The sequence below is a fragment of the Rana temporaria genome, chromosome 12 (genome assembly GCF_905171775.1).
Source record: "Rana temporaria chromosome 12, aRanTem1.1, whole genome shotgun sequence".
NCBI lineage: Eukaryota > Metazoa > Chordata > Amphibia > Anura > Ranidae > Rana > Rana temporaria.
In genome coordinates, this window is record NC_053500.1 from 127,870,140 (window position 1) to 127,896,954 (window position 26,815).

Sequence of the window (26,815 nt, forward strand, 5' to 3'; positions counted from 1 at the left end):
ATTCCTGTGCGAATTGCATGTGGGGGGTCTCGTACCGCAATAGTGTGAACATGAGCTTAATATCGGACCATCCCCACAGGAGGACCCTGCATAACAGACCCCCAAAAATAATTGGGGATGCTGCAGTGAGAGGGCCGGATTTGGGCTTTAATCTTCCATAAATCACTAACATTGCTGCTGGTTGTAGTAAGCTTCTTCAGAGACCATAGGGAGGAATCCTGGTCTGATCAGTCCAGCTTGGGTCAGCATCTGACTCATTTGTTTTCCTGGTGTGGGGGTCGTCACTCGCTGACCCCTTGCATTTATGAGGTCAGCATATTCTAGTGACAGTTGCTTGGGAGACCTCTTAATGCATTTATGAGGTCAGCATATTCTAGTGACAGTTGCTTGGGAGACCTCTTAATGTGTGCTCTTTAGTGCATTTAGGGCCCGCACTTCTCTCTGCACACATAACAAACCTCTTCATCCCCTTTACTGCTCTCCCGGGGCCTCTGGTTTAGTGACATCTTTTACATTTGTCAGATCTTGGTGGCAGATGATGAATTGATGAGCCTGGGGCGGAAGGCATTGCCAGTCTGCAGCGGTTCATAGTGATTGTACAGTGAATGTCGGAGAAGTACATTAGTCTATTCTGATGGAGTTGTGCACGTGCTTGCCATATGTTATGTGTTTCTGCTATGGAGCCGCCACCTTCTGCGCTCACATCCTGCATTATTTAGCAGAGTATTCCTGGACCCCCCCAAACTCTGGACATGTTGGAGCCAGTTCCCACGGGAGCAACCTGGGGTCCGAATTTAAGTCGCGCGGTCGAGAAAATGAATGGGAGCCGTCTTAACCACTTAAGGACCGCCTCCTGCACATTTACATTGGCAGAATGGCACGGCTGGGCACATGTACGTACAGGTACGTCCTGTGCTAGTACCCAGCCGTGGGTCGCGCGCCCGCGACCCGTTCCGAAGCTCTGGGACCCGATCGCCGCTGTCCCGCAATCGGTCCCCGGAGCTGAAGAATGGGGAGAGCCGTATGTAAACACGGCTTCCCCGTTCTTCACTGTGGCGGCAGCATCGATCGTGTGATCCCTTTTTATAGGGATTCACAATCGATGACGCCACACCCCCGTACAGTTGTAAATACATATGAGGTCACAAATAACCCCTTCAGCACCCCCTTGTGGTTAACACCCAAATTGTCATTTTCACAGTAAACGATGCATTTTTAATGCATTTTTTGCTGTGAAAATGACAATGGTCCCAAAAATGTGTCAAAATTGTCCGATGTGTCCGCCATAATGTCGCAGTCACGAAAAAAATTGCTGATCGTTACTATTAGTAAAAAAAAAAAAATGTAATAAAACTATCCCCTATTTTGTAAACAAAATACATTTTGCGCAAACCAATCGATAAACGCTTATTGCGTTTTTTTTTTTTAAACAAAAATAGGTAGAAGAATACGTATCGGCCTAAACTGAGGGAAAAAAGTTTTTATATCTTTTTGGGGGATATTTATTATAGCAAAAAGTTAAAAATATTGCATTTTTTTTTCTTTTTTCAAAATTGTCGCTCTATTTTTGTTTATAGTGCAGAAAATCCGCAGAGGTGATCAAATACCACCAAAAGAAAGCTCTATTTGTGGGGGGAAAAACACGCCAATTTTGTTTGGGAGCCATGTCGCACGACTGCGCAATTGTCAGTTAAAGCGTCGCAGTGCCGAATCGCAAAAACTGGCCATGTCCTTTACCTGCATAAAGGTCCGGGTCTTAAAGCGGGAGTTCACCCATTTAAAAAAAAAAAAAAATCTCCCCTTAGCTTCCTGCTCGTTCGGTCTAGGGGAATCGGCTATTTATATTAAAATATGTGCAGTACTTACCCGTTTTCGAGCTGCATCTTCTTCCGTCGCTTCCGGGTATGGGTCTTCGGGAGCGGGCGTTCCTTCTTGATTGACATTCTTCCGAGAGGCTTCCGACGGTCGCATCCATCGCGTCACTCGTAGCCGAAAGAAGCCGAACGTCGGTGCGGCTCTATACTGCGCCTGCGCACCGACGTTCGGCTTCTTTCGGAAAATCGTGACGCGATGGATGCGACCGTCGGAAGCCTCTCGGAAACCTGTCAATCAAGAAGGAACGCCCATTCCCGAAGCCCATACCCGGAAGCGACGGAGAGGATGCGTCTCGTAAACGGGTAAGTACTGCACATATTTTAAAATAAATAGCCGATTCCCCTAGTAATAACGAGCAGGAATCTAAGGGGGAAAAGTGCCCTCTAAGGGTGAACCCCCGCTTTAAGTGGTTAAAGAACAAATAAAACGTATTTATAATTTAACGAAAGGAAGAAGATGCCACCACCGTTGTCTTACAAAGGATCCTGCTAATGGAAGCTAGGAAAGATGCCCATGGATAGGGCAGACACATGCCTAGTTGGGCATGGCTTTCAGCTTGGTATCGGCTCTTTCCTGGTGGTTTCAGTCAAGTTGCACCCGAAGCACAGCCCCCGATTCATCTTGCTGCAATAGTAGCAACCTTCAAGAATTGGCGGAATGTTAATGTGTTGGGAATGAGAATCCACTGGAAGATTACCGATCATGTCAGCTGATGGGAGTCGCTGACCACAAGATAAAACCTCAAGTTTAACACTTGCAGTAAAAAAAAAAATTTGAGAAATCCAGAAATATGACCTGAGAGTCCTCTATTCATCTATTTAAACTTGTGAAAAAGAAAATGTAGCGCCCAAAAAAATATAATAAAGACCCCTAAAAAAGGGTAAAATAGATGTGTACTCAGAAGGTAAGTGGCCCAAAGTTTAAGCCTAATACCACATAATACACAATAGTGAAATTGTGAAATTAATTAACTGATACAAATCCGTGCTGTGGAATTCAGCAAGTAGGTATACATATGTGGAATACCTGTTGTGTAATCACATGTATGCAAACAAATGTGTAATATATACAGCAATGTGATAAAAAACAAAAACTGGATGTTTGATACTAAAACGATGCAGAGTCAATTGTAAAAACAATCTTCAAATAGCAACGTTCCACTATTCCACTATTAATCAGGTGTGCCTCAAAGGCCTCAACCCAATCGTGCAAATACACAAAGTCTGCTGGAAAACGTGGGTTCTAAGTAGTACATATAAACTTCCAGTGTTGGGTGGAGCAGGTGTCTTCAATGTTAGAACTCTTCAGTATCGGACAAATAAATGGATAAATAAACGGGTGGGTACCCTTACCAGAGTTGGTGGACCCTCTCAACCACCATACGGTGGGAGGGTCATCAAGGCTTGTATAGACCGATTGTCTGGGTCCAGGGGTCCTCACTCCGCGTGTCCAATCCAGAAATGGTTACTGAAGCACTTGTTCTTTCAAATTGGATAGCTGGGATCGATTGATCAATAATGGCTCAAAAACACCCAAAGTAGTAAGAGAAAAAATAGAGGTGCTCCTCATAGTGTAAAAACATTTAATAAAAGCGTTGCAAATATACACTCGTGGCAAAAATTGCAATAAATATAAAATCTGAAAAAACTTCAAATGACCACACATAAGAAAAGTCACTCTGCTAACAGTCAAAAATGAAAAAAATAGCAAAAAGTATAAGTACAGCAGCGAACTCCCACCTTGGATAAAGGTGTAGGGAGTGTACCAACAAAGTTTGAGAATGCAATGGGGATGCAAATGGAGTAATCACCCGACCGGTTTCGTCGCTAACGGACTTCGACTGGGGTATCTGGTCCTCCTATGCTCCCCCCATTGCATTAAATACCTTGAATCCAGGTCCCTGATTGCTGGCATCTGTTCGTCCATAATCGGCGTGCGTTCCATAACACGGAACTGCAGGCATCACCTGCGCTCCTGAGGCCGGAAGTAGCAGGGCGGGGCTTGGCGTCAAAAACGTCCAACGTCAAGACGCATCATCGTCAAGACACAAGATGACTCAGTCACTCCCCTTCTCTGTGGTGTGCAGAAGATAATCTGCCGACCAATGGGCATCCATCAGCAGCCCTTCCGCAGCGTCATGACGTCAGCGCCGTCACGCCGCGTTCCACGATGCGCTTCAGGCATGTCTCAAGCAAACGTCAGCATTAATATACAGACGCTCTCGGACACCTAGCGTCATGTATCAGCCCAGAGGTAGAAGAGAGCCCACCGGGGTGGTTAGAGATCACTCCAAGTCATCCCAAACTACTAGGACTTAACAAAGGACCAATATAGATATATAATATACAATACTATATATGAACCAGATGAAAGTAAGCAATCATGGTAATGGACTCAAGGACCCACTGAAAATGTATACAACGAATAATCACAAAACCAATTAAAGAGATACAGACATATATATATAACATCTTCAAAAAGTTAAAAATTTGTTTTGGTTGTTATTAGTTGTTTCCTCTAGATCCCAAAAAAAGTAAACGAATCAGGAGAACCAATCTTGGCTGTAATAAACATAGGCGATTCCAAGAGTCAAAAAATCATAAAAAATATGAAAAATAATGATTTAAAAAATCAGGACTGATTAATAAATGCATTCACGTCCCATTCGACATTGAGTCCAAATGGGGCGTAACTTTTAAGAGTGTATATCCAATACACTTCTAACTTTGAGACCCCTCTAATACTAGATTCACCCCTCCAGTGTGGCACAAATTTGTCAATGATCAAAAAAGAGGTGCCTGTCAATGACTTATTGTGGACCTGTAGGTAGTGTCTGGGCACTGTATGTTTATCGTTGCCTTTCTTGATTTTTGCAACATGTTCACCTACCCTTGTGGAAAAACTGCGGATAGTGCGACCCACATATTGTTTTCCACAAGGGCAGGTGATCAAATAAACTATGTATGTAGAAGCACAGGTGGAAAATTGCTTCATGGGATAGTCCATCTGAGTGATACTAGACCGGAAAGAAATGCTTTTCTTCCTCCCATGTATGTTTTCCAGGCATACCTTACATTTCCTGCATGGGTGGAAGCCTTTGGATAAGGGAAAGAAAGTTGTTTTTTTAGGCGGATCAATGACATTGGGGGCAACTTGATTTTTTAAGGAAGAAGCCCCCCTATAGATCACTGTGGCATTGCTTGGCAAGGAAGGTCCCAACACTTGATCTTCTTTGAGGATCCCCCAATGTTTACAAATGATATTTTTAATTTGTTTATGTTGACCCGAGAACGTAGTAAAAAATGCGTTCCTAAATTTGGGATCTGGTGGTGCTCTAGTCCTTTCAAGTGTGAGTGTTGTACGGTCAACCCTTCCTATGTGTTGGATTTCTTTTTCAATTTCCTCCCTCGAATAACCTTTATCTAAGAACCTCTGTTTCAAGATCTCTGCTTGTAAGTAGAAGTCTTTAGTGTCGGAACAATTACGTCGTATACGTAACAGCTGACTCTTAGGGATGGATTTCAGCCAGGCCGGATGATGACAGCTATCTGAAGGGATATAGCTATTACGGTCGGTGTTTTTGAAATATGTTCTAGTCATCAAACGGTCATTCTTGGCTTCAATGACGAGGTCAAGGAAATGGATGTTGGAGAAACTTGCCTCATATGTAAGAATAATCCCTACCTCATTGTCATTTAATGTGGCCATAAATGAAGCTAGAGAGTCCTGGTCACCTCTCCATAGGAGGAGGATGTCGTCAATGTACCGAGCCCAGAGGACAATTTCTGGTCGGTTTAAAGCATAGACGACATCCTCCTCCCATTTGGCCATAAAAATATTAGCAAGGCTGGGGGCAAACTTGGCCCCCATTGCCACCCCTCTTTGTTGCAGGAAAAACTCACCATTGTACCAGAAATAATTATTGGTAGTCGCAAACCTCAACAGGTCCATAATAAAATATTTCTGTACGACAGGGATGTTATCATTTCTACGAAGGAAGCATTCCACCGCCTGGAACCCCAAATGATGGGCGATGCTCGTGTAGAGAGAGGACACGTCCGCCGTAACAAGCAGAATGTCCCCACTGTACACGACGTCATTAAGGCGAGCAATCGTATGTCTAGTGTCCTTTAGATATGACGGAGCATCTTTAACCATCGGTTGCAAGTGAAAATCAATATATCTCCCTATTCGGGATGTGATAGAATTGATCCCACTAATGATGGGTCTTCCAGGGGGGTTAACAACATCCTTATGTATTTTTGGCAAAAAATACATAGTGGGGATGCGAGGAACCTTAGGCATCAAGTATGCTCGCTCCTTTTTGTCCAGTATCCCTTTCTGTGTTCCTGCAGTAAGTAGTTTGCACAATGAGGCTTTAATCTTAGAAGTGGGATTTGAGGGCAATTTAACATAGGTGTTAGTATCTCCCAAAATCCGAAGCATTTCTGCATGATAGGCAGATTTGTCCAACACAACAATGCCACCCCCTTTATCCGCAGGGCGGATCACCAAATCTTTGTGTTCACAAAGACTTTTCAAACCAGTCCTGATGCTAGGATCTGTAAAAGTTTTCTTTAGAGGTAATTCTTCAAGGTCTTTGAGGACCATATCCCTGAACACCCTCACATTAGGAGCCATAGGGCAGGAGGGGTTAAAAAGGGAGGGATTAGAGAATCCTGTGTGAACAATTTGGGAGGAGGTAACGCATTTTTTACTACGTTCTCGGGTCAACATAAACAAATTAAAAATATCATTTGTAAACATTGGGGGATCCTCAAAGAAGATCAAGTGTTGGGACCTTCCTTGCCAAGCAATGCCACAGTGATCTATAGGGGGGCTTCTTCCTTAAAAAATCAAGTTGCCCCCAATGTCATTGATCCGCCTAAAAAAACAACTTTCTTTCCCTTATCCAAAGGCTTCCACCCATGCAGGAAATGTAAGGTATGCCTGGAAAACATACATGGGAGGAAGAAAAGCATTTCTTTCCGGTCTAGTATCACTCAGATGGACTATCCCATGAAGCAATTTTCCACCTGTGCTTCTACATACATAGTTTATTTGATCACCTGCCCTTGTGGAAAACAATATGTGGGTCGCACTATCCGCAGTTTTTCCACAAGGGTAGGTGAACATGTTGCAAAAATCAAGAAAGGCAACGATAAACATACAGTGCCCAGACACTACCTACAGGTCCACAATAAGTCATTGACAGGCACCTCTTTTTGATCATTGACAAATTTGTGCCACACTGGAGGGGTGAATCTAGTATTAGAGGGGTCTCAAAGTTAGAAGTGTATTGGATATACACTCTTAAAAGTTACGCCCCATTTGGACTCAATGTCGAATGGGACGTGAATGCATTTATTAATCAGTCCTGATTTTTTAAATCATTATTTTTCATATTTTTTATGATTTTTTGACTCTTGGAATCGCCTATGTTTATTACAGCCAAGATTGGTTCTCCTGATTCGTTTACTTTTTTTGGGATCTAGAGGAAACAACTAATAACAACCAAAACAAATTTTTAACTTTTTGAAGATGTTATATATATATATGTCTGTATCTCTTTAATTGGTTTTGTGATTATTCGTTGTATACATTTTCAGTGGGTCCTTGAGTCCATTACCATGATTGCTTACTTTCATCTGGTTCATATATAGTATTGTATATTATATATCTATATTGGTCCTTTGTTAAGTCCTAGTAGTTTGGGATGACTTGGAGTGATCTCTAACCACCCCGGTGGGCTCTCTTCTACCTCTGGGCTGATACATGACGCTAGGTGTCCGAGAGCGTCTGTATATTAATGCTGACGTTTGCTTGAGACATGCCTGAAGCGCATCGTGGAACGCGGCGTGACGGCGCTGACGTCATGACGCTGCGGAAGGGCTGCTGATGGATGCCCATTGGTCGGCAGATTATCTTCTGCACACCACAGAGAAGGGGAGTGACTGAGTCATCTTGTGTCTTGACGATGATGCGTCTTGACGTTGGACGTTTTTGACGCCAAGCCCCGCCCTGCTACTTCCGGCCTCAGGAGCGCAGGTGATGCCTGCAGTTCCGTGTTATGGAACGCACGCCGATTATGGACGAACAGATGCCAGCAATCAGGGACCTGGATTCAAGGTATTTAATGCAATGGGGGGAGCATAGGAGGACCAGATACCCCAGTCGAAGTCCGTTAGCGACGAAACCGGTCGGGTGATTACTCCATTTGCATCCCCATTGCATTCTCAAACTTTGTTGGTACACTCCCTACACCTTTATCCAAGGTGGGAGTTCGCTGCTGTACTTATACTTTTTGCTATTTTTTTCATTTTTGACTGTTAGCAGAGTGACTTTTCTTATGTGTGGTCATTTGAAGTTTTTTCATATTTTATATTTATTGCAATTTTTGCCACAAGTGTATATTTGCAACGCTTTTATTAAATGTTTTTACACTATGAGGAGCACCTCTATTTTTTCTCTTACTACTTTGGGTGTTTTTGAGCCATTATTGATCAATCGATCCCAGCTATCCAATTTGAAAGAACAAGTGCTTCAGTAACCATTTCTGGATTGGACACGCGGAGTGAGGACCCCTGGACCCAGACAATCGGTCTATACAAGCCTTGATGACCCTCCCACCGTATGGTGGTTGAGAGGGTCCACCAACTCTGGTAAGGGTACCCACCCGTTTATTTATCCATTTATTTGTCCGATACTGAAGAGTTCTAACATTGAAGACACCTGCTCCACCCAACACTGGAAGTTTATATGTACTACTTAGAACCCACGTTTTCCAGCAGACTTTGTGTATTTGCACGATTGGGTTGAGGCCTTTGAGGCACACCTGATTAATAGTGGAATAGTGGAACGTTGCTATTTGAAGATTGTTTTTACAATTGACTCTGCATCGTTTTAGTATCAAACATCCAGTTTTTGTTTTTTATCACATTGCTGTATATATTACACATTTGTTTGCATACATGTGATTACACAACAGGTATTCCACATATGTATACCTACTTGCTGAATTCCACAGCACGGATTTGTATCAGTTAATAGGGTTGTCCCGATACCACTTTTTTAGGACCGAGTACAAGTACCGATACTTTTTTTTCATGTAGTCGCCGATACCGAATACCGATACTTTTTTTAAATGTCATGTGACAGTTTTCAAACCACAATACAGACTAAGGATATTTTCTTTAGAAGTATGAAGAACTCTAACTCAAGACATTATAAAAGAATAAAAATGAGTAAAAATGAATAAAAATGTTTTATTTGCTTGTCACGCAGTAGTAAAAAACTCAAAGAATTTTCATAGAACATGTTGATAAATACAAAAAAAGTATTCTATTTAGGTATCGGGAGCATTTGCGCGAGTACGAGTACTCCCGCAAATACTCGGTATCGGTCCCGATACCGATACTAGTATCGGTATCTGGACAACCCTATCAGTTAATTAATTTCACAATTTCACTATTGTGTATTATGTGGTATTAGGCTTAAACTTTGGGCCACTTACCTTCTGAGTACACATCTATTTTACCCTTTTTTAGGGGTCTTTATTATATTTTTTTGGGCGCTACATTTTCTTTTTCACATTTTTCACCTTATATCCATATGGTATGTTGGCAGCCTGATTTACACCCAATATTTGGTTTGCGCAATATTGTATATACACTTTTTTTGCATCTATTTAAACTGACTAGAATGTTTTGTTTGAATGTTTCTCTGTAGATTTGGTGCCTAATTATAGAACTTGTTCCTCCGATAAGCCCCGTCTGACCAGGAAGTGGTGTCATTGATGATTGTGTAGGAGGCTGGCTATGCTGGGAGCTGGTCAGATAATGTGTTGCACCACGTCTCTAGAAGAACCTAGCAGGCAGATTTTGTAGTCCAAAAAAAAGAGAGAAAAAAAATCCACCCTTGCAGTGCCCCCCTCCCTGCATTGCAAGGGTTAACTGCTTGTTATGACTAGGGGATTTCCCAACAGGCTGTATAACTTGCCTTCTATCCACTCCGGCCTCCCGAAGCTTCCGTCTGTGGGCTGAGCCTCAGTGTCGTCGCCTACAATACAGGGACATTAAGGCTGCATTCACACCTGAACGTGGCATATGTTACCGCGACAAATTGCGCCATTTTCTCCCGCGATTTGCCGCGTCAAAACGTGGCGTTTTTTAAGCCTAACATACGCTGGAGGGGTGATCAACATTGTCGGCTATGCCGAAAGCCGCCTGGAAAAAAAGGTCCGGGACTTGTTTTGAGCTTCAGGCGTACGGTGTGGAGATGTGAACCACCTCCATAGCCGACAATGTTAAATCACCCCTCCAGCGTATTGCAGGCTGCAATAGCGTCGCGCTACAGGCGACAAAACGCCTTGGTGTGAATGGAGCCTAAAGCTGGCCATACATTATACAATTTTCACATTTAATTTCCCTTTAGATTTACCTTCAACTATGAAGTGCAAGGGCCTGATTGCATACAATTTGAAAGTGTTTAGATTTGACTTTCTATTTATATGGTTTTGGTAAGTCTAAGGCCCCTTTCACACGGGGCGGATCAGTAATGATCCGCCCCGTGAACCTCCGTTTGCTCAGCGGGGATCGCTCCGTTGATCTCTGCTGAGCTGGCGGATGACAGGGGCAGTCCCCGCACACTGTGAAGGGACCGCCCTGTCTTTTCTCCGCTCTCTCCTATGGGGGGGATCGGATGAACACGGACCGCCAGGCGGATGGAAAAGTAGGTTTTTCCTCCGTCACACTTTGCCGCGTCGGATGTCAGCGGGCATGTCGCCGCTGACATCCGCAGCTCCATAGAGGAGCACGGAGCGCCCGTTCAGGTCCACCTAAAAAACTGGCAGGCGGACCTGAATGGGCCACCCGTGTGAAAGAGCCCTAAAGGAAAATGGTATAATGTATGGCCAGCCTTACCGTGTTCACTTCGGGGACTGACCGCAGCTGGTTGCAGTTTACAGAGCGTTAGGCTGGAGGAGCCCTGCTGGAGCGAGGAATAATGCCCCTTTAACACCAATGTGTTGCGGATTGATGGTGTGCCCGCTTTCTTTTGGTGGTATTTGATCACCTCCGAGTTTTTTTTTTTTTGCGCTATAAACAAAAATAGAGCGCCAATTTTGAAAAAAATGCTATATTTTTTACTTTTTGCCATAATAAATATCCCCCAAAAAGATATAAACTTTTTTTACCCTCAGTTTAGGGCGATATGTGTTCTACCTATTTTTGGTAAAAAAAAAACACAATAAGCGTTTATGTTGGCGCAAAATTTAAAGTTTACAAAATAGGAGATAGTTTTATTGCATTTTTATTAAAAATTTTTTTTTTTTACTACTAATGGTGGCGATCAGGGGTTATGCGTGACCTCATATGTTTTTCTAACTGTAGGGGGGCGGGGCTGGATGTGACATCATTGATCATGTTTCCCTATATTGGGGAACACACGATCAATCAATTAAGCTACCACTGTGAAGAACGGGGAAGCTGTGTTTACACACAGCTCTCCCCGTTCTTCAGCTCCGGGGACCGATCGAGGGACTCCGGTGGTGATCGGGTCCGCGGTCACGGAGCTTCGGACCGGGTTGCGGGCACTTAAAGAGGACGTACAGGTACGTGCTTGTGCCCAGCCGTGCCATTCTGCCGACGTACATCTGCAGGAGGCGGTCCTTAAAGTGGATGTGCCATGAAAAAAAAAATATTAAAAGCCAGCAGCTACAAATACTGCAGCTGCTGACTTTTAATTTTAGCGATCACTCGTCACTCTGCTGCCCCCCCCCCCCCCACCATCCTCAGTGAGGAAACCAGGAAGTGAGGTGCTCCGGCTTCACTTCCCGGTTCCCTACGGCGCATGCGCGAGTTGCGCTGCTGATTGGCTCCCGCTGTGCTCTGGGAGCCGAGTGTTCCCAGAGCACAACGGGGGGAGGACGGGAGGTGACGTTCTGCCCGCAGTCTGTCCGAGACTGTGTGGCCGGAAGTGGGTGCAAATACCTGTCTTTAGACAGGTATCTGCACACCCCTCCCCCCTGAAAGGTGTCAAATGTGACACTGGAGGGGGGGAGGGTTCCGATCAGCGAGAGTTCCACTTTAGGGTGGAGCTCCGCTTTAAGTGGTTAAATGGTTTGTTACCCTTTAAAAAAAATCCTGCTCCTTTTTTTAAAGAGGAAGTAAACCCCAATTTTTTTTTTTTTCCTGTTTGAAAAAAAAAAACCTGCAAAAAAAGGCATAATGAGCTAGTATGCATAGCATAAAGGAGGATATATCATTTGTTCACGTGTGTGTGTGTGTGTGTGTGTGTGCCAATTAAGGTGTTAAATCGCTCCATCTTGTATTCAGCAGGAAGCGTACTGTAATTTTCTCAGCTGTTAAGACAGAGCGTATAGTGTTTCTAGTGATTGTATACATTGTTTCTGCAGTCTTTTACTGTAAAGTAATTCTTGTAATTTTCACATCAAGGGCCTATTACTACTTTACTTTCTGGCAACAGACATTTACATGCGTTTAAAACATTGCAGTGCCTTTCACTTTGAATAGCAATCCAACACGCCAAGGGAACTCTATAAGGTGTTGCTGCAAGAAGTTTGACCTCTGATTTTTGGGGGTTTTGGTTTTTGAAAGTCCCTTGCATAGCTTGTGTGTATGGACACTGCACAAAATAGAGCCACGAAGATGGAGCCAGCCGAGGGATGTATGTGGGGGAAGAGGTGAGGACGGATGGCTGTAAACATGTTATGCTAGAAAAGAAAAGCAACTCACCGCCTGTATGTTGAAACTGTCTCCACGTTGCTTGCACACAGTCCTGCCTCCTAACCCCACGCTGTGATAGACAGAACACATCTCAGCATTAGACCTGCATTCTGTCTATCACAGCGTGGTTAGGAGCAGGCGGGGCTGTGTGCGAGCAGAGCGGAGATAATTTCAATGTGGGTTTTATCGCTCTGCAATCCCGCGTTGCACCACTAGTCATTATCAACAAATTAAAAAAATTTCGGCCCATATGTATCGGCCGCCGATATATCGGTGCATCCCTAGTCAGTAGGCCCTCAAATATTGTATTTCCCTATTCTAGATAGAATAGGGAAGGATTAAACCCTTGTGGGCTGTACTTGCTTTCGGTGTCCCTGATGACGGACCGTGTTCACAAGGGCAGGGAGTGATGGGAAATTCAAAACCTTCGTTACCTGTACAAGAATGGAGCAAATATCTTCCAATGGGGACACACCCCAAGTCAATATAATCTTATAAAGCCTAAAGCATTTTCTTTAAAGTAAGATTAAAGGCAGTTTTTTTTAATGTGCAGCCCTGTTATACTTGCCTGCTCTGTGTAGTGGTTTTGCACAGAGCAGCCCCGATTATCTTCTTCTCAGGTTTCCTGCCGAGTGCCCACAGAGCAAGCCGCTTGTTATTGGGGCACCCAAGCGGGTTTGTTCCTGACCTCACACACAGTTGCAGCTTGGCCCCACCCTCTCTCTTCATTGGCGCACTGGCTGTGGATTCACAGGAGCCATTGTTGCAGCCACTGAGAAGGGGAAAATTTCCCAGAGAGCCGAGGCTCTCGTGTACATCGCTGGCAGCTCAGCTGACCTTGGCAAATCTCGGGAATGAAAGTCTTTCTGAGGTTCGCTGCGGTCAGCCGAAGTGTCCTCTGGCCTTTTTGGCCGTTTCCGAGGCTCTCCGGCGCCCTCTGGCCGCATGCGGTATTGCATGCCATTGATATCAATGCGGAACAATTTTTTTTAGTTTCCATTGACTTCAATAGGGAAACTCTCTTTGATATGCGAGTCCTTCGGATTACGAGCGTTCTGGAACGGATTATGCTCGTAATCCAAGGTTCCACTGTACTTAAGGGCCTCATACACTTAAAGCGGAGTTCCAACCACAATTAGCATTTTTTAAATGTATGTCCTTTCAGCCTGCGTTTTTATAATATAAATCCGGTCACTTACTATTTTACAATCCGCCGCCGATCCGCATAGATATTCAAAAAAGATAGTTTATAAAACTATATCTACACCGTTGTCATTTTGCTTGTGGGCATTGTGAAGCCTACAGGCACTTACTTCCTGGAAGTCTTGGATGGGGAGTGATAATTGGACAGCGCACTGCATCCTGGGAAATGATGACACACATTTCCCAGGAGCATTAGAGGGAGCCGATGTCAGACTCCTAGGTGGATCCAAAGGCAGATTTTGTGGGACCGCATAGCAACAGGCATTTCCAGATGAGTAAAAAAAAAAATTTTTTTTTTCTTTTTTCGTCGTAAGCTACAGTTTAAAGCAAAATTTTTTTTTTTTTTTTTATGGAACCTCCACTTTAAGCGTTTAACCCCATTGCATGATATCCCAGCATTTAGTAGTCAGCAGGAAAGCGCATCCCCCTCACCACCCAGCCTTGCTCCTGGTAGCCTATAAAACTTGTAAAGTTTGTTCACATGTAAGGTTGGAGGGGGGGGGTAAAACCCCACAGTTGAGCTGTGCTTTTAAAACCCCCCGATCCATGTGCATGTTATAGATTATAAAGCTCTTGTGTATTCGCTAGAACAGGGGGAGGCAACCTTGGCACTCCAGCTGTGGTGAAACTACAAATCCCATCATGCCTCTAGGAGTCATGCCTGTGATTGTCTGTCTGGGTCTTGCAATGTCTCATGGGACTTGTAGTTTCAAAACGGCTAGAGGGCTGAGGTTGCTTACCCCGACTAGAAGATTCATTCTGTTAACTGCAGTTTTTCTGTCTTTCAGGCTTGAATGGCTCGGGATAAAGGCCAGCGTATAGAATGACTAAGCACCCACCTAACCGAAGAGGGATCACTTTTGAAGTTGGAGCACAACTGGAAGCACGCGATAGACTGAAGAAATGGTACGCTTTTGTTGGTCCTTGTTTTATATTTGCAGTCATTTTTAAAGCATTATTAAATCCAAAAGTAAACATTTTTATTGTAGCTTACCAAGTCTCAGATTTTTTACACAAGGTAATCCTGTCAGTAAAGCTGCCCATATATGGACAAAAATGTAAACCTGGTCTGGCCACTGTGGTTGAACTGATGTCAATTTACCGTTTTGACTTCTGTTTTAACCCCCCTGCTGGATTTTAGCCACTTGATCAGTGCTGCAGGTTATAGACTGCAGTGTGGATCAGTGTATTCTGACAGTGGGGGAAGTCTCCGTGCTGTCGGTACAATGATATAGTGGGGAGGATTCCCTCACCAACCTCAAATGTGTGGATTGGATTATTATTTATTATTATTTATTATTATTATTATTATTATTATTATTATTATTAATATTTATTTATTTTCCCAACCTGCTGGTTAAACAAAAAACAAATTGCTCAAAGTGGTTGTGCCCAAAACAATAACAGGATCCTGTTCCTTTAAGGCATGATCTCTAGCACAGTGCTTGTGCCATCTAATTTGTCCCTTTCTATACTGTGAAATACCTGGTTAATCCTGCCTTTTTCCTGGGTTCCCATGATTGTGCTGACCACAGTTATCATGGCTGCTGAGTCATACCATGGTCAGTTTATGTGACACCAATCATCCTGCTGTGTGTTCGAGTCTCTCTCCTTTCCTCCCTGCCTGTCATTGTGGGAGCCGATCTCCTCCCCACCCCTCCAGCTGCTATGTAGAATAAAATACTTGATAATGCTAAATACCTTTTTCACTCACCACCGCTGTGTGGCCATGTGACCTCCTTCTCCTCCTGGCTGATGTCGGAGGGGAATCTCAGCCTTTCCCGTGGCTCTCCTAAGATTGGGGAAAGAGAGCGGAGGGAATCGCATGACCGCACAGCTGTGGAGTGAGGAAAAGGTATTTAGCATTGTCAAGTATTTTATTCTACATAGCAGCTGGAGGGGTGAAGAGGAGATCGGCTCCCACAATGACAGGCAGGGAGGAAAGGGGAGAGAGAGGAGAGACTCAAAACACACAGCAGGATGATTGGTGTCACATAAACTGACCATGGTATGACTCAGCAGCCATGATAACTGTGGTCAGCACAATCATGGGAACCCAGGAAAAGGGCAGGATTACCAGCAAAGACAAAACAAGCTGTCCTTCGAATGTAGCAGTTAAAGGGTTCAGATAATTTGCCCCTGATAGGGGTGCTTACAATGGTCAACTCTTTATGTAAGGCTACATTTACACCACCAATTTAGGCAAATTGTAGCAACAAGAATTTTCTGGCTGCGGCTTTGAGCGGCTAGGTGCAGCCGCCAGACCCTTTTGCCGTATTGACGGGTCACTGGCGGTCACAGCTGTTGGCTTCTTTTTGCACAGCCAGTGATTACCTCTGGTGATCACTGTGATACACTTTGTGAGGCGATTGCCTCTGGTGATGCACTTTGTGTATCCAGCAGCGATCACTGCAGGTAGTTGCTGGCTGAGCATACAGCCACAAATACCTGCAGCCGCCCGTGACCTGTCATTACAGTCAACAGGGCTGGCGAAGGCAACTAGTTGCATTAAGCTGCAGCAGAAATCAAAGTTCCTGCCAATACAGTTTGCATCTGCCCGACTTGCTGGTGTGAATGTAGCTTGACTTTATCCCAAATGAAGGAAAAAAGTTTGCTGTAACTGTTTTATAAAGTATTAGATGGCATTTTAGCTTCAATTTGTTAGGGTACCTAAATCTGCTAGTACATCTTGCACTCCCCTCCCCCAGACTGACTAGGCAAACAGTAAGACCGGATCCAAGTTTGAATAAAAGCAACTGATTTATTAACAAAAATGTATAGCAGTCTTACTGTTAAAATCTGGTAGCTTATCATGGGAATCAGAGGGCACAGGACACAGAACCAGGCAAAGCTTAAAGCGGGAGTTCACAAAAATCGAAGCTGTACTTACCGTTTTAGAGATACATCTTCTCCTCCGCTTCCGGGTATGGTCTGCGGGACTGGCCGTTCCTATTTGATTGACAAGCTTCCGACGGTCGCATCCATCGCGTCACGAGTAGCCGAAAGAAGCCGAACGTCGGTGCGGCTCTATACGGCACCGACGTTCGGCTACTTTCGGAAAATCGTGACGCGATGTTTGCGACCGTCGGAAGACTGTCAATCAAATAGGAACGCCCAGTCCCGCAGCCCATACCTGGAAGCGGCGGAAGCGGCGGAGAAGATCTATCTCTAAAACGGTAAGTACAGCTTCGATTAAAAAAAAACACCCGATTCCCCTAGACAAAACGAGCATCAATCTAATGTTAAAAATTGACTTTTCGGGTGAACCTCCACTTTAAGTAGCAGCAATTTCCCTATCTAATAGCTGGCATACCGGGATCTTGCGCTGACAGCTGTCAAAAGAAGCGACAATGGACGGTGCCTATTGCGCATTCACGATGCGCGGCCAAAGTCGCATTGCCTCACAACCATCTTGGTACACCCGCACTTGATCGCAGTAAGCCTAGAGTAAGAAGTTGGCAAGCTGACCTCTTTATACTCCCACCGGAGTCTTGCTTTTCACAGTTATTACGATAAACTTGGCTTATATAGTGAAATGCAGTATTTGGAAGTCATAACACTTTTTGAATTTTAAAAGCAGAGGTATCGTCGCTTTGGCCGTGCCTGCGCAGTAGGCCGGGTAGCGGCTATCTAAAAGAACAGCGGATGAGCATGATGAAAGGGACTTTGTTGGGATCTTTTACTTGTGTTAAAAAAAAAAAAAAAAAGCACAAAGTTTGTAATGTCACTTTAACCCCTTCCTGCCCACGTATATATGGCCTCCCCGAATGAGTCTTCCTCCATTCCTCCTTTAGGCTGTATATGTTTGAGCTGGGAGCACAATGACTAGGCTCACTTGCAGCCTTGGTTCCTCTTGAATGGAGAGAAAGATGTTGTAACTTTTTCTCATGCTAAAGATGAAAAATGTAAAAAATTTCCAAAAATGTAAACATGGTTTGATCTCAGGCTGGGTTAGTTTGGGTTAAAGGTTCAAACATCAGCATAAGTGTATTTTGGGTTGGAATAAACATCAACATGGGGACAAGGCACTCTGGGGGGGGCAGTGCAGAGGCCCCCATTTTGAGCGCATTTGGCCTGATATGATTTGAGGCAGAGGCCCGCTTTCTCACAACCTTCAGCCCCCCTTTACAGCCTTTTCCTGGTCTGTCAGGCTGCATGCTTGGATAAGGGTCTGGAATAGATTGGGGGGGGGGGTATGACACTACACCGCTCTTTTTCCTTTCCCCCTTTTTTTTTTTTTTTTAACCCCTTTACTTTGCTGTTGGGTTCCCCTTAAGATAAGTATCTTTTTTTTTTTTTTGGTCCCCCCCCCCCCCCCCCCCCCCCAGAATTTTTAATTGCCGGCAATTGTTTTTACATTCAGCTGGGGAACCCTGCTGATGACTCATCAGTTTTTAGGACGCCGGTGGGCGACGGCTTCTAAGGCCCTTTCACACATGCGGACTGTATGTCTGTTTCTCATCCATCTGTTTTCGGATGAAATGCGGACATACACGTATCCGTTTCTGCAGAAGAAGGAAAATCCTTTTTTTTTTTTTCCATCTGTCTGTGGATTGGATATAAATGAACACCCCCATAGAGGAGAAAGATCTGACAGGGCAGGGCCCGCTCCTGTCATCTGCCAGCTCAGCGGGGATCAACAGCGAGCAAGCGGATGTTAAAGGAATGCCCATTTTTGACATCCATATAGCTTTTTTCTTTTTTTCGGGAAAAAAAATAGGGCTTTCTTCCATTTTCCTAAAGGGAGGTCAACGAAGGCTCTAACATCCGATTGCCCATAGAAATATATTGCTGTGCCTTTTTCCTCCATCTGTTGATGAAGGAAAAACGGACATACGAAACTCCAGTGTGAAAGAGCGAGATAGATATAAATATGTATTATTCACTTGGATACACTAAATGGTTGCAAAAACTATGTTCAGGCATTAGGATTGTTTTTACCCTCATGAAGGGGTAAAGCAAGATAAAAGGTTTGGCTTAGTAATGCGAATGGGAACATGTAACGAATATAAAGTGGTGTTTTTGCTGCAAAAGTAAAAATCTACCTTAATCCCTTCCTAATAGCCTAACTGTTACCTTTGTAGGTATGCCGCCCATATTGAAGAAATAGACTATGAAGAAGGTAAAGTTCTGATCCATTTTAAACGATGGAATCACAGATACGATGAATGGTTTTGCTGGGACAGCCCATACCTCCGTCCCTTAGAGAAGATACAGCTAAGAAGGGAAGGCCTAATAGAAGAGGACCCCCCTGTGGTAATTCATTTATTTACTTTAAATCAGGCATCACTAAATGGAGGACCGCGGGCCAAGTCCGGACTGCGACAATGCTCCGTCCGGCCCTGCCGCAGTCGCGCCATTTAGGATCTGCTTTTTCTTCAGCTGCTGCTGCTGCCCACTGGCTCTTTTGTCTTTAGGCTGCATTCACACCTGAGCGTTATGTAGCCTGAAGCTATAAAACGCTAGAGGGGGAAAAAATACATTATTCTCTATGGAGATGATTCACATCTCCACTCCAAAACTCCTGAAGTTGAACGCCTGAAGCTCAAACAAGTTTGGACCCTTTTTTCTTGCGTGATTTGGGTGTTTTTGAACGTTTGTATTCCCATAGAAACTAATGGAAACGCTCGATTCAAGCGACAACGAGCGTTTCTACGGGCGTTTTGTCACTTTAATCTGTTTTGTGAAATGGAACATTCACCCAGGAAGAAGATAAAAAAAATCTACAAACATAGCAACAAGTGATGAGAGATGATCATTTTTCCTATTGGCTAAAATAAAAAACGACGAAGTTCAAAAACGTCGGACAATGCTGTATGCAAACGTGCGACAAAACACCGAAAAAAAAGACTGAAAACGCTACGCTCAGGTGTGAATGCGGCCTTACAGAGCTGACATCAGAAGAGCAGCACAGCGATGCACGGAGGGCGGGGGCTGACCCAGCTAACTGGTTGCTAGAACCGCCCTGCATTCTAACAACCAATCAGCTAGCTGGGCAGGTCCTGCCCTGCGTCAATCCTTTTGCTGCACTTCCGATGTCGGCTAGTGTGCCTCCTACTATGCTGTGCCTCTGATGTCAGCTGCTGTGCCCTCTGTAAGGTAAGATGGGGAAGAGGGCACTGTTACTGTTATGAAGGACGGAGGGGGGGGGGGGGGGATCAGAAACTGTAATGGAGGGGTTCTACAAAGGGAGTGAGAACAGGAATTCGAAAAAGGTGCTCTAAAGGGGTTTGAGGACAGAAATGTGGGGGGGGGGGGTGGTGCTATAAAGGGGTTGAGGACAGGCATGTGAGGGGGGGCTATAAAGGGGGTGAGGACAGAAATGTGTGGGGGTGGGGGTTTCCTATAAAGGGGGTCAGGACAGGAATGTGAGGGGAGTTGCTATAAAGGGGGGCTCAGGACAGGAATGTGAGGGGGTGCTATAAAGGGGGTGAGGACAGGAATGGGAAGGGTGGTGAGGACAATAAGTTGAGGGGGGGGGGGGGGGGGAGGATAGTTATGTGAAGGGGGGCTGGGGATTGCGGTTTTAAGGTGGCTGCTATAAAGGGGGTGAGGACAGGAATGTGAAGGGAGGGGAGTGCTGTAAAGGGGATGCAGGGTTAAGGGGGCGCTATAAATGGGCTGATGACAGAAATGTGAAAAGGGGGGTGCTATCAAGGGGGTAAGGACAGGAATGTGAAGAGGTGCTGGGAACTGCAATTTGAAGTAGGGGGGCCCACAGACAAGAATGTGAGGGGGGGGGGGGGGCGCGAGGACTGTGATGTGCAGGGGGACTGAGAACACTGATTTAATGAATAGGATTGTGATGTGAAGTATCTCAGGCTAGCTTCACATTATTGCGTCCTGCGTGTAGGAGGCCCCTTTATTGCAGTGGGCTGCCTTATAAGCAGAAACACGGTACCAAGCTGCATGGTACTGTGGCACTCGCAAAAATGCGCAACGTTTGCCATTGTGCAGTGGTGCCATTGAGTGTCCAACATTATTCAGACCTCGGCTGAAATTTTTTTTTACTGACTGGACCATGAATTTTAATTTAATACCCCTGCTTTAAAGAGTAACTCCACTTTTGTTGAGAGGAAAAAAAACATTCCCCTTTGGGTGATCGATGTACATTGGAAGGATTATAGCAACATTTGTTGCAGATTCCTACCTTTTTGTTGTTCAGAAGAAATCCATGTGTGTTTGTCTGTGCCTCTGTACCGAGTGGGTCTAATGGGAGTGGTTTCATAATTAACTGTCAGGTGTGCAGCTGCAGGGCTCTAATGAGGAAATCTGATGGGCCTGCATTCCTTTAGACTTAAAGGTATCTCTCCAAAAATGACGTTTGTTGCAGGGGATGCCTGAAATCTGACTTGTATCTTAGTGCAGACTTGGACTAAGAAAATTGGTGAGCCAATCGCACAAGCAGGAAATTGTTTCTATGGAGTGGTCCGTACACACTCTGTATACAGAACAACTCCAGGTAGCCATATTGCAATGCTTTCTCAGAAAATGACAGTGGCTACAGATTGAAAAGGAAAGGTCATTTTTATTAACATTCAATAACAATATGATTAGTGTTGCAATTATGTGCTATATTTTTTTTTTCTTCATTTGCTATTTTTTTTCATCACGAAAGTGGAGTTGCCCTTTAAATGTAATGTCAGTTTACATTCGGGGGGAACTGTTGTTTTTGGAACTCCCATCTTGATTATTGTATTTGTTTTTTACTACGTTCTCTTAAATGTTCAAAGATGGGTGTGGATGTCAAGTCCCTCCCCAGTTTGTAGGGATCCAATCAGAAATGTCTAAATTACTATGGCCTATTATTTTTTTTGTTTTAGGCGTTTCGTGTGAATGAACAAGTCTTGGCCTGTTGGTCTGACTGCCGATTCTACCCAGCAAAAATAACATCTGTAAACAAGGATGGTAAGGGCAATGTTTCTTTATGGCTTTACCAGTTAAAAACCATGCATTATTTTTATTTTTTTTTGGCAAATTGTTTACATGTAACAATCTGTATTTATGCAGTATTTTTTTTTTCCCCCCTACAACCCCCAAACATTTATCTAAAGCAGAGGCCCTAGAGCAGGGATATGCAATTAGCGGACCTCCATCTGTTGGGAAAACTACACGTCCCATCATGCTTGTGGCTGTCAGTCTTGCTATGCCTCATGCATGGGACTTGTAGTTCTGCAACAGCTGGAGGTCCGCTAATTGCATATCCCTGCCCTAGAGAATATTCTCTCTCGATCTCTCTCGATCTCTCGATCTCTCGATCTCTCTCTCTCGATCTCTCTCGACAAAATTGTTAAAATATAAGATTTTAAGCCAAGTAAATGGATACCAACCCTGTCAAGCTTTAAACACTTGACCTGGCCTATTTTTGTCAAGTTAAAATTGCAATTTTTTGCTAGAAAAATAAAAAGAATATCTGCAGGTTTTTAAAAACCTGATGCATTCCAACTCCTCATGTCCTCTTTTTCTGATGTATGTCTCTTTAAACCAAATGTGATCACTTAACTGAACTTTTATTCTTCTTGGTTTTAGGCACTTACACAGTTAAATTTTTTGATGGTGTTGTTCAAACCGTCAAAAATATTCACGTAAAGGCCTTTTCCAAGGATCAGGTACGTTAACTGTGGTATTGTGTGCGTGGTTTCCCCCCCCCCTCCTTTTCACCAATATATACATCTCTAGGTACATCACAATTGAACCCCTTTCCATATTGAGGCGCTTTCACGCTTTAATTTAAAAAAAAAACGCATGAAGTTCCTGAAAACTACTTGCCATTAATATCAATGGATCCTTTCACACTGGGGCGGTGGAAAGTCCTGCAAGGGAGCATGTTTGGAGCACCTCCAAAAAAGCCTCTGCCCAGTGAAATGAATGCAAAGTGCCTGAAAAGCACCGCAAAATGTTTCTTTTGAGTCACGTGGCTTTAAAAAAAAAAAAAAAAAAAGCACACGGCAAAAATGCCTGATGTTTTATGGGCCATTTTCGAGCGCCTCAGTGTGAAAGGGGTCCAACTATAAAGTCGGCCATAGACTGTCTGAATGGTTCAGCAGGGACCGGCCGAGATTTGAACCATATATGGGGCTGGCTGAATGTACCCAAGTGATACTACCAACATGTCGGCCTTTCAGCATGCTGTCATTGCCAGTGGCTGTAGCCGCTAGCAATAATCACTGGCTGGGGTGGCTCCCCGCATCTCTTCCTTACAATGGCTCTGTGGGATTGTGTTGATTGGGGAATCAAGCATTTTTTTTTTTTTATTCTTCTTCTTTCCTGCAACCCGTGGAAAGAAAATCGCACCATCTCTATGGCCTGCCTTTGATTAGTGACATTGTCTACTGTTTTATACTAAAATGGTCCAAACACAAATGAGAACCCCCAAAAATAATAAACCCCAAACAAAAATATTAGAACACTGGGGGTGGAAAGGAAAAAGGGATTTTGTCGGTGCAATTAATATTTTTGTAACAATGAGAAATCGTCTTTAGTCAATGTATAAAAATACAAAATAATTTTATTAAATACAAAATCAATAAAAACACTGATCCTGTTAAGTATTTATAACGCAATATGATGGTCATGATATAGCAGGTTACGGTTATGCCAAGATGGAAAAGTCGCAGAGTTCCCACATTTTCCATTTTGGCATAACCACAACCTGCTAAATCATGACCGTCATATTGTGTTCTAAATACTTAACAGGATCAGTGTTTTTCTTGATTTTGTATTTAATAAAATTACTTTGTGTTCTTATACATTTAGTAAAGACGTTTTCTTTCTCATTGTTACAAAAATATTAATTGCACCGACAAAATCCCTTTTTCCTCTCCCCCCCCCCCCCCCCCCAGTGGTCTAATTGTCTACTGTTCTTTAGTAGTCGTTTTTATTCGATATTTTTAGATAATTTTCAAGTAGGAAATGGTACAGAGGTTCCTTGGTATAATGCGGTGCAACCATAGTGAAATTCAAGGACAAACACAAATTTTTGCTTATGCATTTCAAGTGTGATTTCCCCCCCCCCCCTTATTCAGAGCCAAATGGATAGGATTCTTCCATTGCACTCTACTTACACTCTACTGACCAAGACATGAGGACCACAGACTCCTCCCTGGCACTAAAGTGGCAGAGAAGAGGGTCTTCAGGAGAAAGGTTGGGAAGAATATAGAAATAATAGGAAAGGGATTAGGTATAATAGGTAGAAAAAAAGCCTGCTTGGCCTGGGAGGATTCTCATCTATTGTTGGGATAGCTGACAGTCATAGAAGATCAAAGTCAGCAGGTAAATGGTAACCCACGGTTCCCAGACCTGGTGGAACTTGGGTATGGAGCCTTGAAGCTAAGCTGTTAATGTCTCGCTAGGTAATTGTACTCCTGGATTTAACCTCTTACACGTATTGGGTCTCTGAGACCAATATATATTAGCAATTGTCTGTTTCTAAGCTGTTGGAACACGAGTCATGAGTGTAAATTGGTACTTTGAAGTACCAGCAGGTTTCTGATCTAGAAGAGTTTCAGAAAGATTCATGGTAAATGATTACTTGTAAAAGAATTCATGGGATTCTGTACACTTCAGGGCCACAGCCTTTGATCGTCAGGGCTTGTAAAAATGGTGCTTATGTCTGAACAGCCACGAAACCGGGAAGCGGGATTGCTGGGTGTAATATGCACCAACTAACCACTGAGGACCATCGGAGCAATACTTCATTTTCTATTATGCCGGGTACAGACGAGAGGATTGATCCGCGGATACGGTCCGCCGGACCGTATCCGCGGATAAATCCTCTCGAGGATTTCCCCGGATTTGGATCCGATGGAGTGTACTCACCATCGGATCGAAATCCGCGCCGAAATCCCTTCGCGATGACGTGTCGCCGCGATGATGACGCTCGCGACGCTGTCATATAAGGATACCCACGCATGCGTCGAATCATTACGACGCATGCGAGGGAGGGAATTGGACGGATCGATCCGGTGAGTCTGTACAGACCACTGGATCGATCCGCTGAAGCCGATTCCAGCGGATAGATTTCTTAGCATGCTAAGAAATTTTTATCTGCTGGAAATCGGTCGGGCCGAAAAAAATCCGCGAAAAAAGAGCCGCTGGGATGTACACACCAGCGGATCTATCCGCTGAAACTGATCCGCAGATCAATTCCAGCGGATAGATCCTCTCGTGTGTACGGGGCCTTAATGTTTTGTGAACATGATTTAGATTTGGACCCAGTCCTTGGGGTGTAGCTCTGTAACAGGATCTGCTCCCATTTTTGTACATAATTGAAGGGGGTGGGAGTATAATTGAATATCAGTGGGCTGTGAATGTAGGGTGTCTTGGCACTAAAGCCCTGTCCACACGGTCGGTCCATCCAATGAGAACGGTCCGAAGGAGCGGTTAACCGATGAAGCTGACTGATGGTCTGACGTGCCTACACACCATCAGTTTAAAAACCGATCGAGTCCAACGCGGTGACGTAAAACACAATGACGTGCTGAGAAAAATGAAGTTCAATGCTTCCAAGCATGCGTCGACTTGATTCTGAGCATGCGTGGGTTTTGAACCGATGCTTTTGCGTACTAACCGTCGGTTTTGACCGATCGGTTAGGCGTCCATCGGTTCAATTTTAAAGCAAGTTCTACATTTTTCGACCGAAGGATAACTGACCGATGGGGCCCACACACAGTCGGTTTGGACCGATGAAACTTCAGTCCGTTTTCATCGGTTTTGTCCGACCGTGTGTACAGAGCCTAAGATTCAAATGGGGCAAGTGGTAATCTCTTGTGTAATTGGGTAGTGGTTGACATATGTTTGGAAGCGCCAAAGGTGCTGCGCTTTTGATTCCAGGTTTATATCTTTAGTCCCTCACCCATGTCAATTTAAAAAAAAAACAAAAAAAAATCCCTCCTTAAAATAAGCTTGCTATGCAGCCTGGTGGAGAATACCCCAAGACACCTGAGAAGACCAATTAATGTCATCTCCATGGCAGCAAAATTCTATTGCAAGGTTGTAGAGGTCACAATACCATTTGACTTGGCCCTGGTTCCCACCAGGGTGATTTTACAGGTCAAAATTGCATGACAAGTCGCACCCTATTGTCGGCAATGGAACAGTTGAAATTGTTGTGACTCAAGTTACATTGCAGCGACTGCAAAAGGTTCCTGCGCTATTTTTTATTGCAATTTCATTGTGACTTGCATGAAGTTTATATTAAATGTCACAAGCCGCAATAAAATCTGAATCCCAATTGCACCCATCTGTGGTGTGAACCAGGGCTTAATCAAGGCTAAACTATCCTGGTTCATGATAAATAAGTATGTTTCAAACATTCTGAACGATAGTTAAACTTTTTGAGAAATCCTGAAACCCCTGATCTAACCACTTTAATACCGAGCACTTTTTTCCCCCTTTCCTGCCCACGCAAATTTTCAGCTTTCAGTACTGTCACACTTTGTATGACAATTACGCAGTCATGCCACACTGCACCCAATTTTTATAAATAATAAAAAAAAAAAATACCGTATTTGCCGGCGTATAAGACGACCCCCTAATTTTCCAGCCAAAATGTTGGTTTTGGGATATACTCGCCGTATAAGACTACCCCCTTCCTACTAGTCATGCCTCGTCTCACGGTGCCACCATTACATGCCAGACTGTGCCCCATTACATGCCAGACTCGCTGTTCCCTTACCTTATCCTAAGACATGCAGAATCTCGGCCGTATTGTACGTTTTTTCAAAAGCCGCGCCTCCTCAGCTTCCCAGGAGACACTGTGTTTAGTGTCTGCCTATCATGGAGGCCCTGTGTTTAGTGTCCGCCTATCACGGAGGCCCTCTCGTCCTCGGATGAAAGGACCTCCGTGATAGGCGAACACTGAACACAGTGCCTCCTGGGAAGCTGACTGTTCCGCCTATCACGGAACAGTCAGCTTCCCAGGAGGCACTGTGTTCAGTGTTCCGAGGACGAGAGGGCCTCCGTGATAGGCGGACACTAAACACAGTGTCTCC

At 44.2% G+C, this 26,815-nt stretch overlaps 1 protein-coding gene across 8 annotated transcripts in view; it reads left to right on the forward strand.

Annotated features, from left to right (window-relative positions):
- The window catches only part of PHF20 (PHD finger protein 20), a 104,235-nt gene that overhangs the window by 25,248 nt on the left and 52,172 nt on the right, over positions 1-26,815 (forward strand). For 7 of the 8 annotated variants that reach the window (XM_040330634.1, XM_040330636.1, XM_040330638.1 and 4 more), the window contains exons 2-5: positions 14,612-14,729; positions 18,908-19,079; positions 21,647-21,731; positions 22,353-22,432. In XM_040330634.1, the coding sequence (XP_040186568.1) occupies positions 14,647-14,729; positions 18,908-19,079; positions 21,647-21,731; positions 22,353-22,432 (420 nt within the window). In that variant the 5' untranslated portion in view covers positions 14,612-14,646. Of the gene's footprint in view, positions 1-14,611; positions 14,730-18,907; positions 19,080-21,646; positions 21,732-22,352; positions 22,433-26,815 lie in introns of those variants that run through there. The other variant, XM_040330639.1, reaches the window with a different exon arrangement.